At 41.4% G+C, this 19,611-nt stretch overlaps 3 protein-coding genes across 5 annotated transcripts in view; all 3 read left to right on the forward strand.

Annotated features, from left to right (window-relative positions):
- LOC135495015 (protein unc-80 homolog) overlaps positions 1–10,426 on the forward strand; it is a 94,433-nt gene extending 84,007 nt beyond the window's left edge. Inside the window, exons 64-67 of the mRNA XM_064783402.1 lie at positions 2,711–2,976; positions 3,472–3,483; positions 5,391–5,504; positions 6,208–10,426. Of these exons, the coding sequence (XP_064639472.1) occupies positions 2,711–2,976; positions 3,472–3,483; positions 5,391–5,504; positions 6,208–6,555 (740 nt within the window). The 3' untranslated portion in view covers positions 6,556–10,426. The remainder of the gene's footprint in view (positions 1–2,710; positions 2,977–3,471; positions 3,484–5,390; positions 5,505–6,207) is intronic.
- A 392-nt stretch (positions 10,427–10,818) lies between these two features.
- On the forward strand, positions 10,819–15,553 carry LOC135494489 (thiosulfate sulfurtransferase/rhodanese-like domain-containing protein 3). Of its 3 annotated transcripts, XR_010448390.1 has the most exons (5): positions 10,837–11,333; positions 11,616–11,762; positions 12,420–12,582; positions 13,344–13,506; positions 14,769–15,553. XR_010448390.1 is itself a non-coding variant. In XM_064782522.1 (4 exons), the coding sequence occupies exons 1-4, from the start codon at positions 11,153–11,155 to the stop codon at positions 14,827–14,829; spliced, it is 552 nt and encodes a 183-aa protein (XP_064638592.1). In that variant the 5' UTR covers positions 10,819–11,152; the 3' UTR covers positions 14,830–15,553. The 3 variants fall into 3 exon arrangements, 2 of the variants coding, with proteins under 2 accessions (XP_064638592.1, XP_064638591.1); XM_064782522.1 differs by lacking the exon at positions 12,420–12,582 and having other exon boundaries at positions 10,819–11,333; XM_064782521.1 differs by lacking the exon at positions 13,344–13,506 and having other exon boundaries at positions 10,933–11,333.
- Positions 15,554–16,332: 779 nt separating this feature from the next.
- Positions 16,333–19,568, forward strand: LOC135494488 (general transcription factor IIF subunit 2-like). The gene is made up of 7 exons (XM_064782520.1): positions 16,333–16,502; positions 17,023–17,102; positions 17,259–17,425; positions 17,741–17,822; positions 18,106–18,202; positions 18,468–18,611; positions 18,823–19,568. Exons 1-7 carry the CDS (start codon positions 16,407–16,409, stop codon positions 18,931–18,933), a joined length of 777 nt encoding a protein of 258 aa, XP_064638590.1. The 5' UTR covers positions 16,333–16,406; the 3' UTR covers positions 18,934–19,568.
- The last annotated feature ends 43 nt before the right edge of the window (positions 19,569–19,611 follow it).

The following is a 19,611-nucleotide window of genomic DNA, read 5'->3' on the forward strand; positions in this document are numbered from 1 at the left end:
TGGTAGACTTTGTTTACCCAACAAAGTCATAGATTCTACTGTGAAGTTGATGATTATCAAGTTATAAAGAAACTTCATTGTGGAATGAGTAATTGTCAGGTGAATTAATCACCACATTTGCTTTTGAATCACAACCGTTTGTGAATTCTCCATAATTCAGTTTAAAAGTTTGTCAGTCAATTTACGTGAGTGAATTATCTTAGATTTCTTGTATTTTGGTAATATCTTCCGCACTATATGATAACCACCAGGAAGCCCTTCATTGATTCATACCCCAATGAAAGACTTCCATAAAATGTCTTTTTGAGCTAATTGCATGTTTTGTTCATATTCCTTCATTGCCTGATTAAAATCAAAGGTGGATCTGCGAGATTTAACTGCATAAATAGTCGAGGGAGCTAAGTATCATCCTCGGGTTTCTCGTCATGCGAGGTTAATCCAACCTAATCCACCTTACACCTTTAACCAGACAATGAAACCAACACACGCAACGTTACTAAAGTCATCGCTCTATCATTCTCCGTGGCAAACGAAGGAGCTAGACAACGATTATTTGACACCTTCAGCGCCGAACCACGTAGATCGACGTGGCCCAAATCCCCTCCCCTTTGAGCTGGTTATCGGAGTCTCATCGACTTCCTGAAAGAACTACGCCATCACCATCTTCAGGAATAGGTAGGAACTGAAAAGAAGGTCTTTCAGTTTCTACCTTGCCCTGAAGATGGCGATAGCGTAGTTCTTTCATGAAGTCATTTAAAGTTCTGAACTCCGCCATCGCCATCTCCAGGGCACGGTATGGTCTTTTCAGTTCCTACCTTGCCCGGAAGATGGCGATGGCGTAGTTCTTTCATGAAGCCCATGAGACTCCGATAACCAGCTCAAAGAGGGGGATTTGGGCCACGTCGATCCACGTGGTTCGGCGCTGAAGGTGTTAATGAGTACCTTTTACTGACTCAATGGGTTGTAGCGTTTTCAGCAGACATCAAAGTATTCCAAAGCTTGATAACTAACTGTGTGTGTTGCCTTACTAACTGGTTTAGTAAAGTGAGCAGGTTCAAGGTGTTCTTAACTGATAATAACTGTTCTTAACTGATTAAACGCCTTAAATGGTCGCAACTTATAATCTTGTCTTTTCCTCTTCGGGAGAGCACCTCTTGAAACAAAACAAATAACTTTCAATGCATAGTTTAAATTGGCTTAACTTAGTCTCACTGGCAGTTTTAAAGTTAAGGCAAGACTATGCAACAAAATAGTATTTGAACATGTATTTCGTATAAAAGAGACTATCCACGTTTCTGTAAGGGCACATGCAATAAAATGTCTGGTTAGTATCGACACCATGATGATACAGGAAGTCAGTTTTACTGCTAAAATCAGAAGTTACTCGTTGAAATGATATTTCCGAGCAATACACATTGGATGGGTATGTTTACCTTTAGGGCTCATGAATTCAACTGCAACTTTCCAGCAGTTTGAAGAGCGCCCTAGCGGATTCAAGATTATGTGCAAAGTTGTGTTATTTTTTGGTGGTAGCACTTGCTGTATGTGTTCCGTTGTAATGGGCAGGTGTGCTGTGGGTACGGGTGGCTAAGTTATGCCATCTTTTGACGATACTTTTCATTAAATTCTATATGGTTGAGTTACGAAGTTTTGGCTGCTCTTATGAATACCATGTATATGTTCAGTTCCTAAAAAGGTTTTGTTTTCAAAATAGTTTCAATGTTTGAATTTTAAAACTTGCACCAAATCTCTTCAAACTTGTACTTTCTGTCTCGGTAAAATGATCTTCCAGTTGACTGCAATAGACTCTCTCGAAGTGATGCCAGCCAGTGTTTGATTGTGCCATAGCCACGATAAAAATAACTATATCTCAGATCTGGTATTATTGAGATCGTTACTCCATTAGTTCCATGTATAAACTGGTATCAGCGAGTAAAGAGCTTGTGGATTTCAGTAGGTCGATGCATGCCGGAAGGTGCAGCACTAATCAGGGCTGGCATCACTGCAGCATGACTAACTTTTCTTTTTCAGTCCGACTGCTCTTCAATTAGATAATCATTGAGATAGTGCTTCAAGTCTTGAATGCTTGTGCATGTTAGCCGCCTTGTTATGATATCATTCAGAATGAAATTGCCTTAGATTTGTTTTACCAAAAGCATAAACCGAAACATATACTTATCATTTGGGTTTATATCTTCTGCTGAGTGAAAATGGCATTGAGGGGCTTACAACCTGATTCTGTTTAGCGTCGTATAGAACGATTCCACAACCTATCCCTGCCTTGGCGAATTGGGCAAGTCAGCCCTGGGAGACCTATTACTCAGTATGCTCAACAACATGTGGACCACAGATGATATTGGCCAAGTTCATACTTCTGTTTTAAAATGCTTGTTTCACCTTTATCAGGTTCTTCCTTTTGTACTTTACTATATCACCAGACCTGAGGATTCTTGTATCAGTAATGAGGAGAAATGATAAGATTGTTACATGATGTATGTTTACTGCTTAACCTCAAGTGTAATATCTTCCTACTTGTTCATTGAAGCCCTACCAGATCAAAGCCTGAATTGACTATCAGAAGTTCATGAAATCACAAATCGTTCTCTATAATCTATGGGAATCGGTAAACGCCATGGCTGTGTATAAAGTAGGTCTATATCAGTTTTGTCATTGCAACAGGTTTTATAACATCATCTAACAAACCATTCAGAATCTCTCCCACCAAAACCGCATGATGAAAGACTGGAAGAAGACCAACCGATTGGATCCGCATCGCCTGATATGTCAGGTTATGACCCAAGATCACACCGTCTACAGCGCGCTGATGCAAAGAGCCGCAAGACCTTCAAGATAAAACGAGCAAAGACGAGTATTCGCAAGCAGCCGGCAACCAGGACGGTCAGTGCTGGTTTCGGCATACGACCTGATGAGATGCTGCAGCCGTCACAGGACGAGCAAGATTCGTTGGCATCAAAGGTGAGAAAACAACTTGCTCTCAGTATCTATGAATACTGGTTACTCTACTTTAAGTCGGAAAGATATGTATACATCTTGTCTTATAGTGGTGCTAGTTCAGCTAATGTGGATGAAAGTTTGAAAAATATCCATGTCCAGTGTCTCCTGATGTTAGTGATGGTCATTACCCTTGTTCAGATGGCTTTAAAAGCTGAATTTTGTGTATCAGAATGTAGCGCATGACATCATCAAGTCACATGATGATATATATAATAGATGAATGGTATAGTGAACGGTAGCTTGACAGAGTGTGCATTTGATGTGCTTTTTGTATGTCAGGGTAGACTTTAGCATGAATGTTATCATTTCCTTCACCATAATAAGTTACTAGAGATCGATCAATGCACAGCTATAGTTGTTGAATTCAGGAGCTCCCTAACCACTTCAAGTGAGGTGACCTGCTGCATTGTTGTATGATCAGCATATGTTTTAATTTGAGTTGCTTCCACCTTTCAGAAGGCAGCAAAGGTAACTTACCTTTATCATCAACCTACTTCTCATTTCCTTTAACTCTTCAGACAGCTTCGGTAGTTATCTGACAATCCTGCAACACAAATCCCACTATCTCTCTACTTGATGTTTTATCAACACCCATGCATGATTAAATTACGAAAAGGGAGAATGTAGTTTTATTTAGTGAAATACAGTAACCCAGGATAAGGACAACCAAAAGGACAATAAAACCACTTCGAATCTCTGTTTTTTAGGTTCTTCGCTAGATCATCCTGGCACCAGTTGTTTTCAATAATGCTCCGCCACTCGATATTGTTTTGTATATGACGTAGGAGTGGTAAAAAGCCTGATCTCAGGATGTGGCTAGGGGTGCATGTCGCATTGAAAGCAATTGTTTGACAAACCTAAAACAGAGGTTTGGCCTGATCGAATTGCCCTGTACCGTGTTCTGATGTTTGACTATGCATGGTAGATAGTACCGATCACTGAACCCATTATACTTTCCTTTCATATTCCATGAGGAAAACTATCAGCATTTCTTACCAATCATCTCGATTGCATGGAGTTTTTTCTATTTGGACCCAATTTCAGAAGTATGTGAACTGGTAAACCCTGTTTTCTCAGGTTGACGTTAGCAACTCAATCTGAGTGTTTTGTATCATATCTTCTAGACATACCAATTCTCTAACATGTCTAAAGATACTGAAGGTTGATATATATATGTGCCTTGAGTGAAAGCTGGCCAATTCATGCACGTGTGAGACCTTGAAGCATCTTTCTATCGGTTCATACCACAAAGTATTTTGAATCACTATGCCATTAACTTTTCAGATTAAACATGTAGTTTCAGAATGGGACTTGGTGAGTGGGACAAGCATCTGTGTCACACATCAATGGTCACATCACCCCACTACGATGCAATCCTTAGTATCTGTTTCTTGGTCACCTTCGTAATTACCCTTGTTCCAACTGATCATATTAAGCTTGTGTGGTGTCACTTTGCAGTCCTATTTGCACGTAAATGTATACTAATACGCTGGTACACTCCATGCAACTTTTATTCGTCTGATTAATGGTGAGTTACAGCCAGTCTCTCGCTAGCAAAAGCAGAAAGAGAAAGAGAATCCCATCAAGCCCTAGAGACACGTGAGGACTTCCTCGACTTTGGAATACAACTGTGTTTGTCAGTTATGGCACCTATCGAGGTTCCTTCCGAATGATTTCAGCTAAGATCTGTTTTCAAAATATCTCAAATCTGGGTGTGAGATGTCTGAGCTTCTGAGGGCTCTTAAAGGGACTCTATAGGCGGCAGCCAAGTAGGCAAGATGAGGTTACCTGAAGGTCTCTCCCATCTCACAGTGCATCAAAACTATTCTCGCTTATACGAGGAATATATACTTAGTGGTGAATCAAACTCGACCCAGTCCTCTAACTGGGCATTTTAGTCACCTAAAGATGGCCATCTTAATCCCCTGCTCCTGCCTGTAGTACCCCTTTAATGAGTCTAAATATACTTGTATCACCTTGTCTAGGCAAAGCCTCAATTAACCGCATGAATTTAACGATGACCCCCACTATTCGTTTGAGGCTACAGCGTTGTTGCAGCTGTGGTGGTCTCATCTCACTGCTTGTATGAATTGGTCACTTCGTCAAGCAACAAACCAAACCTGGATCGAAGGATGCCAAGCTGGGGCTCTCATGGATGGTTGCATTTTGACTCTGGGGGTAAAGTGGTTGCTTGAGCACAAGTCACCACATTTTGAACTGGACATTCTGCTGCACTAACACTTTGTGGGGTGACAGTCCTATGAGGCTAATTCACGTAACATCCCAACACCCTTCAATATCATTGTTGGTTTGTAGCCTGTTTGTTTGTTAGTTTCACTTATGGCATGTCACTCTCACGTTGCATCTCTTAAAAGCTGAAACGAGCCAAGACAAGCTATATCCGTAAGGGAGCATCTATTCGTGATGTTGCACCTGTCCCTGTCGATGCAGAGCACTTACCACAGTTGCAAGAGGAGTCCGAATTGCAGGCAAGTAGCTTGGTATGTGGCCCAGGGTATATAGGCTGTACTTGGCCAGGACTAGTAAGATTGCAGCGGAATTGTGCAACCGCTTTTTTCGGAGCTCATCATCTCTCGTGAGTGAAATATGACTGTCTCAGTTGCTCAATCGGGCGCATCCAGGAGAAGACAGTTGCCCTATGTATTCCTAATCTGTTGTTCCATTTGAAGATTTATTCCATTATACGTCAACTCACATGACTTTAGTTAGCGATATTTTTTCAAACGCAGTAACAATTTGTTTTTCATTAGATTCTGTTGAGTTTGTAAGGCATGTTGACTTGGCCATGGGTTGCTGCATGATATGCATGAATCGCGGCATGAAGCATGAGCAGGTTCTCGAGTTAAAGAGCAACAAACCAAGCACGTCTCCTGGGTCCCAGGTATGGTACTGAGACAGCTGTGGTCCAGTCAGTTGTTGAGCCAGTGGTTGATCCCACAGAAAATGAACTACATGCTAGTGAATTGATTAAAATCGAAAATTAGTGAGAATGAGCTGGATTCGTTTTATACCCGATATTACTGCTGACCACAGCTGTCTCATCAGCTCTAACAGGCTAGAGATAGTTTACCTTCAGGTAACCATTTAAGCTAAATGTGCTGTGCTGCAAGAGCATCACAACCTGATACCTGGCACTGACTACATGTTAGTTTATTCTCCATCTCTTTATAGCGTCACTATATACCCAAATCGAAATCCAACGAGGATGGTCCGTTTGAAACGCACCATGCGGCTGGTACGGCTCGCGCTCGTATCGCCCGTCAGGGAGGCCGCATCATTAGGTCAAGGTCCCCATCGACAAGTCCGGTCCGCCATGCTCGATCACCAGCAACGAGTCCGACACGTGAACCTGAACTAGAACGAGTACAACAACAAACTTACATGTCAAGGACAGACTCGGTCGAGTCCATCACGACAAGTGAGAACTCCGCACTGCTCAAACAAGATGAGAAAACCAAATCGCAGAGTTCACTGTGTATTTATTTTGACGCCAACGATGTACAAGACACGTGTGTATGATGTTCAGATAACAAGAGCTTGCAGCAACAAAGAATTTGCGCTCTCAGGACCGAGGGTAATATCTGAGAAAACCTTTCATAAAGGGTTTTTTCATATCTTATAAGTTGCACTGGTCTTCATATTCTTGGAGTGCCCATCTGAAAGTTGGTGCAATGGTTGATAAGGTGACGTAGTTATCACGTGACCTGAACTTGTTGCTGGGCTTGCTCTTGTTACAAATTACAGTCAAATGTTATAGAAAACTGCTGTTGTTACTACCTACACTGAAATGGTTGCTAAGAACATTGTGTTCTTGTTGCTATTGGGGTTGCTATGAACATTGTTCTTGTTGCTATGATAGAATGGTTGCTAAGGATCATTATGTTGAATTATTTCCAGAGTGGTTGGACAGAAGTGATAACCACTCATGCTACAGGCATGGTAATGGAGAGATGTTTTTGCTTTGAAAGAATTCGGTGACTTTGATGAAGATATCCAATCGCTGGAATGATGATAACACCGTAGAAAGTTTGGTCGCTAAGGAGAACATTCTTGTTGCTGAGTTTCAAACTGTTGTTTTGCTGGTAATTGCTCATTATTTTAAGGATTTATGTATGTTATCATGAACTTTAGTGTTAAACAAATAGTTGATATTATAAGTTATTTATTAATTGGTGTACATTGACCGAGGGGTCTTGGTTATTGGACTAATTGATAAAAACCGTCACTAATTTGAACACCGTGGCTTTATAGGATGTAGGTAATGCAGTGATGCATCCACATTTTGATGGGATCTTCGGGTACATCCAGAGTAGTAGCTAACTATATGAGTGACAGCCGTCAGTAGACTCGGCTTTAAAGTTAATTAGAATATCTACTTGTTTTTGGATAGTCTGGCTCTTCCAGAAGACGAGAGCTGAAGTAAACTCTCCCTCTAACGGGGCATGTGATTCCTAGAGTAACTTTAGGTTTGTATATCAAGTTATATTTGAGACGAGATGTTTAAATAAATGTTAGGACCACTTGTTGAACTGGTAAGCACTAGATATATCCATGTTTATAGATTTGATGTCAAAGATGGGTTATTTTCGACATATACTAAATGTGATGCCTCAATACTCTATGTGATCAGACAGTGTTAAATGTGATCAGATAATTTCAATATCGTGTGTGTGTTCAGTGATGACATAGTGGACTCAAAACATTTTGATATTGTTTTGATCTTTAAGTTAAATATCGACAGAGTGTTAGTACATTCAATCCAGCGTTAGATATCATGGCAAGAAATGAACGGTATAAGCTGACAGATATATTGAGCCTTACTCTCAAACCAAAATAAGCTTGAGGCGTATTGATACGAATTGGCGTTTGGTGCTAATACTGCTCGAGATGAAGCAAGTGTCTGACCATGACAACCTTGACATCGTTGTTTAAAACCAGTTATTCGCCAGCCACATGTACAAGATGAACCAAGAAGCGGGCCTGCTCGGCCAATAAAGCGGGCAATATTCATTTCCGTACCTGCACATGCAACAAAAACATCATCATAATCTTTAGGTAAGCGTATATTATATAGCCAAACTAAATGTAACTACTGACAATCCAGTTTGTAAATAGTTTTAAATTTACTGAGCTGTTTGCATATACACACAGGGATAATAGTGTGATGTTTGGACATCTAAGTTGATGACGATTTGAAATCTATTATATACCTATTGGACATCAAGTGTAAAAATATTCAAAAAAGTTTTTATAGTTTTTTATAATGAAATGAGAACAAAAGAAGAAAAACAATTTCCAAAAGAAATCTTAATTGCTAAAAGATTTATAAGACGTCTTTTAGATATCTGAGAGATATCACAAGATTTTCTCTTTGAATCAAACGATCATTTTATAAGTGTTTGTACAAGATAAATGGATCCGTAGATCTTAAGCTAGTCAGTGTTAACCATTGAGTGAATAGGCAGATACAATGTACTTGGTATTGTTACGACTCCGTGTTCATCTATGACTGTTGTATATATATCATGTCAGCGGATCGAGATAAATACGTCTGCGAAATCTGACACCGAATGACTTAGAACAAGATTATATTGAGGAGTGTCTGTCGAGGACAATTATGATGTTGTTGATGTTAAAAACAGAGCCACTTAGCCAGATGATAGCCAGTAGTTGCTCGGAGGACAATATATTTTTGGTGATTAATCCCCATTGCAAAATTGCAAAAAAAACAAATAGGCCTGTGTAGCTGCATTGCTACATACATGTACTTTCAAACTTGTTATGAATTATGGTAATTCAGTGTGGTAATTCCGTGACAGAGCACGGAAACTTTGATATTGAGGTGATTTCGGTCAGCTGACGCATTCGCGTACTGGATTTGTTCTTTATCTGAACGACTTGTTAATTGTATCCTCTTTGTAAGATAATGTATAAACTGTAAATATAGAGAGTAAGTTATTTTGTTGTAAATATGAACGTAAACTCATGACATTATGTAGAACAGCCCATGACAGAAGTGTTAGGTAGAGTAATATTAGAGATAGACGCTAGTCTCAATCTTCGGTGCTTGTGATATGTAGTTAGATACAGACAGCGAGATAGACCATGACTTTTAATTTGACGGAAACAGCAAAAAACGCGTCAGCCTCTTTTTCTGCGGAAACACTCGAGCACGTTACACCGGGACGACGGCTCCTGACTGATTTCGCAGTATAGTTTTTGTTTTGAAGTGAGTTCGTCTAAAATGAGTTCGGGTAGTTTCTTGGGGAGTACAAAATTGCGTAATACTCCTGTTTTGGAACATGTTAATTTGAGTGCCACTCCTTTCTGAATTGAGCTTCATTCCGTGAGTTTATAATGTTGATTAAGGAGGAGAATGAAAGTGCGTCACATCAGGTCTGCAGCAGCAGCTTTGACGGAGGCGTTCTTCCATGCACTTCCTCTCCCCTCCTTGATGAACTCGTCCGTGACTGTATACATTTACTGCTGACTGAAATTAGATTGTTCAAGACTCAGAGCTTCCACTGTAAAGGGCCTACCCACATAGACATTTACCGCTGTAGTTTACCACTGCGCCGCTATAGATGTATTCTGTCAACCGAGAGCATTTTATAGGCGTAAGACGTAAGCATTCATATCACTGCATACCGTATCAACAAGAATATAGGCCTGCAGTCTAACTATTATCTCAAGTCCGATGCCTGCTCTTCTTCAGTGTTCAGACTTTCGTAAACTTCGTGTCCTTGGATGTGCGCTGCGACTGGAATGGCTGATTTGCAGGTCTTCCGCGCCAGTTCCCAGTTGCTTCGTCTTCAGCGATGCTGGCTCCGGTCAACGGCCCAGTCTTCTTTTCATCATCAGGGGATAGTTCCGCAGAATGCGCCTTGGTTTTTAGTTGCCAAGTCCACGTTCGCAGGAAGCAGTTTTGTGGAGCCCCATGGGCCACTTCAATTGAACCACCTGTTCAAACCGAGAGTCCAATTTCACGTCGTGACGACTGATGCTTATGTGGCCCGGCATGGACCTTAAGAATTAAACTTGTGAATTCTCCTAGTTGTGTCAAACACCACTTAGCTCGTCAGTACAGTTCGTAGTTATCAGAAAATGCTATTTTAATTACTCCATCTTTGAAAACCTTAAAGATGCTTTTGGCACGATATTTCTTTCAAAAGAGATAAACTTTGGTGATCGTCCATGATACATGGAGAGAACTATGTATTTCAGAAGTTTGTATTGATTGAGTTAGCCATGTCAACGTTGTAGGCGTCAGTCGTTCATGGCAGGGAAACCTTTACTTAGTAGTTTTGCCATAACCTCATTTGTTAAACATACATTTGCAACGAGACAGTAACCTCGGACAATAATAAAGTGTACCTGGTTGTTTTCTTAACATATTTTCTGACTTCCTTATTGACAATCTCTTCCGAGTGGTAATCTGTCCAATCGACCAAGACCAAGTATCTGATTGATAATAGGGGCCTATATGTAGACTAGGCCTGTGGTCTGCTGGTATCACACATATTTTGGGTAATGTAAAATTGTTATGACAAATATATAAAAAAAGCACTTGCATTAGAATATTAATTAGTTCTCAGATGCGTTTCCCAAGTGCACCGGTTAAAACATGTCGGAGACTGGGGCCTTGGGGGCTCCCCCATTCAACAGTTGTGTGAGTTCACTAGAGCTTGCATTTCACATAATCAGCTGATGAGAGTCTTTTGTTCCGATATTGGATCAATTTCATGGTTAGATCTAATTCTAAGCTCCTTGTCGGCAACAGGATGTTTGCTATCTGTGCATGTGTCGTTGGCAACATGATGGAGATCAATGTCAGGCCTGATTCTGCCTTCTTGTGGATTGTGAATGTCTTGTCCCCCTGCTGACCGTGTCGGGAACCCACCATGGACTGGGACAGCGGGGACGCCTTATATTGGCGTATATTGCATTGTCTTCGGCAACACCGCTCGGGACGGGACGCGGGACCTCTGAAATTTCTAACGACAACTACAACATCGACGGCACAGCCACGGCCGATGTAGATTTCATCAACAAATAAAATGTAGAAACGAACAAAATCCTAATTTTTTTGAGCGGTCGATCTCCTGAAATCGCCATCATGTTTCGTTTTGTAATTAGCCGGCAAACGACCCGATGCATTTCTCGGTTGATGAGAAAATGCCCCGAGGTCAATTCAAATACTCTCGCGGTGATGCCACACTATTTTAGCTCAGTATCTGCTCAAAATCGGCACAAACTCCCAGGCACTTTTCATGAGGTTCAATTTCAAGGACAACAAGGTCAGTTTTTACTGTACATTGTGTACACTGCTACATGTATGATGTACATCACAGATGTCAAAGTTGTTTATGTCTTGATATTTTGTCTGATTTTGGGAGTTAATTTATGTCATGGCACACTCCAGTCGCGTGTGGAATAAGCAAGATGAATATATTATTTCCAAATAATACCCTTGTTTGTAGCTGTATTATTAGTGGACCGTATTTGTAAACCTACCTACCTACCTACCTATCCCGTCCTCAAATCCTGATAAATTCACATATTGATGGTTTTCTTTTCAGTGCGAACATATTCTAGCAGCTACACTGATCTTTCATACGAACAGTTCCTCTCGCTGCTGGAGAGCAAAGATATTCAGTTATTCGATGTGCGGGAGCCTGAGGAGTGTCGGACGACTGGCGTCATACCATCTGCTGTCAATATCCCGTGTGAGTAGTCGTCATCTGGTTGTATCATTGACCACTATTGAAACGCCAGTTTTACAATGGTATATTGATCAAAGTTCATTTCTTAGTCATGTCCTCCAACATTTGACTACTATGTCAAGTAACTTGTAGGCAAGTTGCGGGCAGCTGATTGCACTTCGTTTAAATTTGAAACAATTTCAGGTTCAGTCAGCAATGGTCGAGCGTTCTATTGCACATATACCCTACTAGCCCTCAAGTATTGTTGAGTTGTGTTTTGTCAGAGTCTATATCTATTGCACATGTTCCCAACCAGCCTTCAACAAGTATTGTTGAGTTGAGTCTAGATTTGGATACAAGTACCATAGTCTTGTCACAGCAGATCACACACCTTTTGGCATTCCCACACGTGACACTTCACAGTGGTGTTTTCAAAGTTGTCGATTTCACCTTTTTTTTACTACCATCTATTTGGCCTTTGGTACTTTGGCAAGTAGTTTGAAAACAAAGCAAATTGCATACTCAATTCTATAATTCCAAAATTGGCAAAATCAATGTTGCCTGCTAAACAGATAAACTCATTGGTGTGTCCTTCGGTTTGATTGTCAGGTTTTATCTGTGGAATGTGTCAGTCATGTCATAATCTGACAATCAATCGATTTATTCTCTTTCCAATTCCAGTGGGCGAGGTGAAAAAGGCATTCTCAATGAGCGAAAGCGAGTTCGTACAAAAATATAGGGTCAATATGCCATCAAAAATGGATCGCAATGTTGTCTTTTATGGGCTTGGCCCAATTAAGAGCACAGCTGCATTAGAGCTTGTTCACAAAGTGGGATATAAAAAGTAAGTGCCTTTTGGTCTTTGTGGCTTCCTGGTTTTAGTTCGTGCTTGAGTCTTAGAGTTAGGTCAAGTGGGTCATGCGATGGTTGGTTGTGACTTACAAGGAGGGCACTGGATGATACCATTGCTTGCAACTTGGCCCATTGAGTGGTCATGGTCCAGTGTCTCAGTCTAGGATTGTTTGTGCTCATGATCCCATTGTTATTTGGAGCTGCACGTAAGTTTCCTCCAGCCGGGTACTAACACCATGCAATACTAGGTACAAATTCCTGGACCAAACTTTTCAGTTGCAACTGAGGCAATTATGCATGCTGTCGTAATGGCTTTATTAAGGCTTCAATCATCGCATCTCTGTACCGGCAACTACCAGCATGATACTTGTACTCCTTCCTCCTACTCTAGCCGGCACTATCCTACAAACGTCCTGACGTCACTTCTCACTGATTCTGGCAGTTCAACCCTCAGTTTCGAAATATCTTGTATCCCACTGTATGTTTATCTGATCCTGTGTGAGCCTCACCTTCAAACTTTGGTGTATGTCTTTGCTTCTCCTCTCTATCTGTACATTGGCCTATTCCCCATCTGACTCTAAACACTGCGCAAACATAATACTAACAGTCCAAGATGGGTAACAAGTGTCAATACTCAAGGCAGTTGGGTAATGTGCAATAAGACGATTATCATAATCTATATATAGGGCTTCATCAGCGGCGATATAGTGATCTCTTGTAAATTGAACAATTATACACATTATGTTCCTTCAGTGGGTACCGTACCAGAGGCGTTTCAAAAACCGCCCGAGGAATTTAGAGAATCGTATGGAGTGGAAAAGCCAGGAAAAGATGATGCCAATATTGTCTTCAGTTGTTTAGGTGGGGTGCGGAGTCGGAGAGCCCTCAATGCAGTTACAGAGCTTGGATTTAAAAAGTACATTGATATCTTTTGTTTATGCTTTGTTATTTTGAAATTGGTTGAATGGATGTCCTGGTACTTATGGGATGTTTTGCCGAGGCAAGGAGGGACATTGGCAACTCCTGTCAAGGCCATTGAGTGATTACAGGACTTGGATTTACAAAGTAAAATTTGTCGTCAGTCTAACCAAGCCTGCTACCCTACAAACAGCTCCTGTCTTGCCAGTCTAACCAAGCCTGCTACCCTACAAACAGCTCCTGTCTTGCCAGTCTAACCACGCCTGCTACCCTACAAACAGCTCCTGTCTTGCCAGTCTAACCAAGCCTGCTATCTTACAAACAGCTCCTGTCTTGCCAGTCTAACCACGCCTGCTACCCTACAAACAGCTCCTGTCTTGCAAGTCTAACCAAGCCTGCTACCCTACACACAGCTCCTGTCTTGCAAGTCTAACCAAGCCTGCTACCCTACAAACAGCTCCTGTCTTGCCAGTCTAACCAAGCCTGCTACCCTACAAACAGCTCCTGTCTTGCCAGTCTAACCACGCCTGCTACCCTACAAACAGCTCCTGTCTTGCCAGTCTAACCAAGCCTGCTACCCTACACACAGCTCCTGTCTTGCAAGTCTAACCAAGCTTGCTACCCTACAAACAGCTCCTGTCTTGCCAGTCTAACCAAGCCTGCTACCCTACAAACAGCTCCTGTCTTGCCAGTCTAACCAAGCCTGCTACCCTACAAACAGCTCCTGTCTTGCCAGTCTAACCATGCCTGCTACCTTACAAACAGCTCCTGTCTTGCAAGTCTAACCAAGCCTGCTACCCTACACACAGCTCCTGTCTTGCCAGTCTAACCACGCCTGCTACCCTACAAACAGCTCCTGTCTTGCCAGTCTAACCAAGCCTGCTACCTTACAAACAGCTCCTGTCTTGCCAGTCTAACCACGCCTGCTACCCTACAAACAGCTCCTGTCTTGCAAGTCTAACCAAGCCTGCTACCTTACAAACAGCTCCTGTCTTGCCAGTCTAACCAAGCCTGCTACCTTACAAACAGCTCCTGTCTTGCAAGTCTAACCAAGCCTGCTACCTTACAAATAGCTCCTGTCTTACAAGTCTAACCGAGCCTGCTCCCTGCTACATTATTAACAAAGTTCCTTTGTTTTTGGAGAAGATATGAATTGGTAGTGTATGAATTGGTATATGTACACTGTAATTACTTTTTAAAACTGTCACAATTTCAATTTATTATCTAAGAATGATTACGACTATATCTTGTTTGTTTCAGTGCACGTCATTACATTGGAGGTTGGGAGGAATGGCAGATGAGGCAGAAATCACAACACTAGGCATTTCAGCAGCGTTCCACCAGGGGGCAGTAGCATCATTATTATCAATGGCCTTTTAGGCTCTAATGAATTTAATGGGTAAACCAGATGGGTTCAGTTATTGTTAGGGGACAAAAATTATGCTCATGTTGAAATGCAACTAAAGCATGCATTGCCGTTTTGCTCATAGCTTTAGTTCTTTGATCAAGTTCTTCCGTGTTAAGTGGGTGGTTGTTTGTGCTTTAAATCACTTGCGAGACTGGTGCTCGGGAGGATTGATTATATCATCTGACATTATTGCAGGGAACACTGTGTTGTATGTGTTTTAGACAATCCTCAGCAGATTGTGCACTTTTCATATGCCTGTTTGCCTGTTATGTGATTCTCACATTCAAAGTGACATGGTCATAGCTCTTATCATCATACAGCCTTGAGCGTAAACTATGTAAAGCAGTTTTTGCGGTGTTACCCTTTAAGAGTTTAATGAACAATAACTTGGCGATCGTGTTAGCCATGAAGAATGTTGACCTGTTCCCTTTACTTGTCAAGTTGTGCTTATCCAGTTCTTGTTGAAAAGAATCCCCGTTGATTCCTCATCAGTTGTTATAAATCTGTACCCGGCTTGAAATGGTCTTCTCCAAATTATTGTCATTAGTGATGTTAATGAAATTAACATGGTCACCATGTAATATATTTAGGTAAATAATGTAGAAGTAATCATTTCAATAAGACAGCTTCCTGAGAATATGAAATTGTTGTTCTTTTTTTTCTGGTGCAGAGACAGCCCATACATGCTACATGTCTTTCTGGTACAGAGGTTTGCCTAAGGAATGGAAACTTCCCATTACCCTGTATGGATTCCATAAAGCTTTGCCTCTTACAACTTGTACCAGTCGGTGTACAGGGTGAGACTGGGGACTGAGTCAGAGTTGCCCCCACCCCTTGTCTGAAATGGAAAAATGCCTGAAGCAAGAAGGCAGAATTACTGACTCTGAACACTGGACATTCTTCACCAAGCTGAAGGATCAGAACTACATGTTATTCAGATGACTTACGACAGCCTGGACTGATTCCTGTCCAGTGAACTGCAGGGATGTTGAGACATTGTCACAACAAGGACTCTATCCAAGCTATGTCATTGGACTTCTATGTTGACGCAGATGAGGTAGTGTTTACCTGCAGCTGGGGGCTGATCCTTTTAACCTGATTGTGACATTGTCACGGAGATGGTTGTCGCACCCCCCTGCAGCCAACTGGCCTGGCTAGGGTTTGTTGATCCAGACCCCCCCCACCCCAGGCTCTCCCAGGACTAACTTATAGTTGTCACCTCCTATTGCTTACCGAGTAAACTCCCTTTGTTTGCCCAGTTTCACCACGAAATATTCCCCTGGCCTGGTTGTGACTTTGTCTCTGATTAGTGTACGACTTTAACGAGAGATGGCAGCAGGTAATGCAGAAATTTGGAGCTCAGCTAAATTATATGTACATGAAGTACCATGTACATTTTGTGTACACCTTCATCAAAAGAGCTGAATCGGCAAGTTGAGGAGAGAAGGAAGTTTCACATTATCCGTGTTTATCTCACATTTGCTATTCTGATGGCTTCATCTTCCACACAAGCTTCTATAGATCAAGCCCATGAAAGTAAGGAGGTTGATACAGGCACTGCTGGAAGAGGAGTCTGGCTGGTAAAAGTAAGAAATTCAACAGACATTTCATTTTCCTCTTTTTAATAATTTTTAATTGTAAGTTGTTGCACTTTTTGCCTCAAATCCCTGTCTGTGGTTGTGTATGTGTGACTGACTGTCACTGTGTGTGTTGGTATTCATGATTGATAGGCCTACCATGCATGTATAGGGCCCACAAGTTATGAAAGAGAAACTGAGAATTAGGAAAATACTATGCCTAGTACTGGTACCTACTTAATGAAATCAGTGAAGGATTTGTGGAAGCTGCTTTTTCAAGGCAAGTGTGGTGAGCCCTCCTGGTGATGCATTTCAATTCAAATCCTTGTTGAAATAGTTTTGAATTCTGGCCCTAGAGAAGATTCAAAGTGTTGACTGTGTCAGAGCTAACTTTACCAGGTGGGTGGGACCGTAAAGAGGGTCTACATTGACCGCTTTGATTAAATACGATGTAAGAGCGGAAACCAGATTGCGACAACATTTTGTTTAACCTCTTCATGAACCTGAACTATTGGCCAACATTTTTCAGGTGCCCAAGTATCTGGCTGAGTCCTGGCAAAGGACAGATGGGAAATGTGAAGTGGGCAAACTACGCATTGCAAAACCCAAGTAAGTAACTCACGAAGCATCAGTGAGTAAAGATGGGGTAAATACCAGGAAGAAGTTTAGTATTCAATGGGACACCACCTCATTGAAAAGTATGGGCAAACTTTTCCTTAGGGAGGCCACAATGACCTTGCTCTCATTGTGTATTACTGATTACAGATTCCAAGGAGGTAAACCCGAGGTTGTGTTCACGATCGATGATAAACTCCTAGAGAAGGAGAAAGATTCATCCGGTGACGTGCTGCCCACCGTACCAAAGGACCACAAGTTTGTCCTGACAGGGATCGCCGACCAGAATCTAGCCATCTTGGGACAGGATGCAGATAGTAGGTTTAATCACTAAGACGGGGAGGGGGACTCTTAAAACTATCGACCGTTAAGGAGGCTTGTCCAACTTGTTCTAAGTGAAGCTCATACAGGTTCAGGTCTTGTGAAGAAATTAGTTTATAAAACCAGCGAAGTTGAAGAACATTTTTAAAGTTGACTGTCTACTTGAATGGAAAGTGCTTGTCCCTTTGTAGAGCAGCCTAGGTTACATCATATTCCTTTTGATGTTCATGGGAGCCATGATTCTGGCAGTCGAGTGGACCTGATTACTTCATTGTTTTGTTGTGAATGTGAGTTTTCATTTGTCATTTCAGATCGTGTCAGTATTGCTGGGAAAGTTATACAGCGGGCAGAATGTCGACCGATCGTCGATTCAAATTATATGAAACTAAAAAAGTAAGTACCATTTAGGGTGGAACATGTTATTGAGTTCCCTATCTGTGCATAAGTCATATTGAGATTACCAGTTTGACTCCCTAACTCCTGCCTATAGTCCCCCTTTAAGTCAGTTGACTTTGAATGTTACCATTTAGGGTAGAACATGTTATTGAGTTCCCTATCTGTGCATAAGTCATATTGAGATTACCAGTTTGACTCCCTAACTCCTGCCTATAGTCCCCCTTTAAGTCAGTTGACTTTGAATGTTACATGATGTGAATGTCTAAATTGTTGCTTTCAGGTCTCACATTGATATAGCAAACCGTCCTGTCAACGAAGTCATCAAGCTTGACCAAGTACAAGTGAAATATAAACCAGTCATGGATCACCAGTTTAATGTTAGTATGACAATGGTATTAAGTTGTATCAAGTGGAGATTATACTTGATTATATTGGAACACTGGTATTCTTTGTTATAATAGCCTGAATACGGTCTGTAGTGATTCTTTGTTTACAGACCATTTATGTTTGGCAGACCTTGTAGTACATTGAACTGTACAGACCCACCCAGTGACTCTGGCTTTGGCCAAAATTATATGGAATCCAAAGAAGGCCTCTTGGATAAAGGAAAATTTAGTTACTAAGGTATCCGTTTCATTTCAGATTGAGCATCGTAAAAAGAAGAAGGACGAGGGCAAGCGATCGCGAGCTGAGAAAGATCAGGTCATGGAAATGTTGTTCTCTGCATTCGAGAAACATCAGTACTATAACCTGAAGGATTTGGTGACAATAACAAAACAACCTGTGGTAGGTTTTCAATTCACTGATTTCCCCTCCTTCCCCTATCGGAGAGTAGAGGCCTGTATTACACACTGTTTCTGTAGAAATCACTTTGAACCTCACTCTGGCTGTCACTTCTATGGTATTTCATTATAATTCGCATTCATCAAGAGTCGGTGTTAAGAGGACAAAGTCATAGCCACAAGGTTTAATTAAAAGTTGCTGCTTTCTGTTTCAGACGTATCTGAAGGAAATCCTCAAAGAGTTCTGTACGTACAACACAAAGGCACCACACAAGAACATGTGGGAGTTGAAGCCTGAATACAGACATTATAAGGAGGACAAATGATATCAGAGGATTTGTGGATAATCATGATCTCATATGGTGCTCTGAAGGACTTCAGCTGTTTATGCATGTTCAAGGCCATGAAGAGTGTGTTGCAGTGAGTGCTCCTCGGAGGTAATGGCAAATGACTTGATGTCACTTGTTCCTGAAGTGCCATAGCATGTGTTGGGCTACATTGTACCACCAACAAGTGGAAATGGGATGTTTTAATAATTGGTTTGGATATTGGTGGTTTGGCCTGAATTCATAGAAGGCGTTTTTCATGACTGGCAGTTTCCATTGTTCGAAATTGCTACCATGGCATAATCCACATGAGCTGAAATATCTGTGGCTGAAGGACTATTTGATCGCTCGGTCTGAAGTATTGTGGTTTGTAGCTGGGTTGGGGTACTGATAATTGCCTTCAACGGAAGCAAGTTGGAAAATGGTGGTCTAGTTCTGATGAATAGACATAGCACCACACAGTAAAGTGCTAGGTTTGACCTCTTTCAGGTATTTGATGAGAACCTTACTGTAAAGGGATAATGTTATTGTCGTTTCCTCACTGTTTTATCGTTCCATGTAAGTAATGAAATATCCACTCATTACGGGTCTTTGAGCAAATGTTTTGTACTGGGAAATAAATGATGCTAAACTGATTTCCTCTTTGTTATCGTTTTCTGTTAGGACAGTCTCCTCCGA

Source organism: Lineus longissimus, chromosome 10 (genome assembly GCF_910592395.1).
Source record: "Lineus longissimus chromosome 10, tnLinLong1.2, whole genome shotgun sequence".
Taxonomy (NCBI): domain Eukaryota; kingdom Metazoa; phylum Nemertea; class Pilidiophora; order Heteronemertea; family Lineidae; genus Lineus; species Lineus longissimus.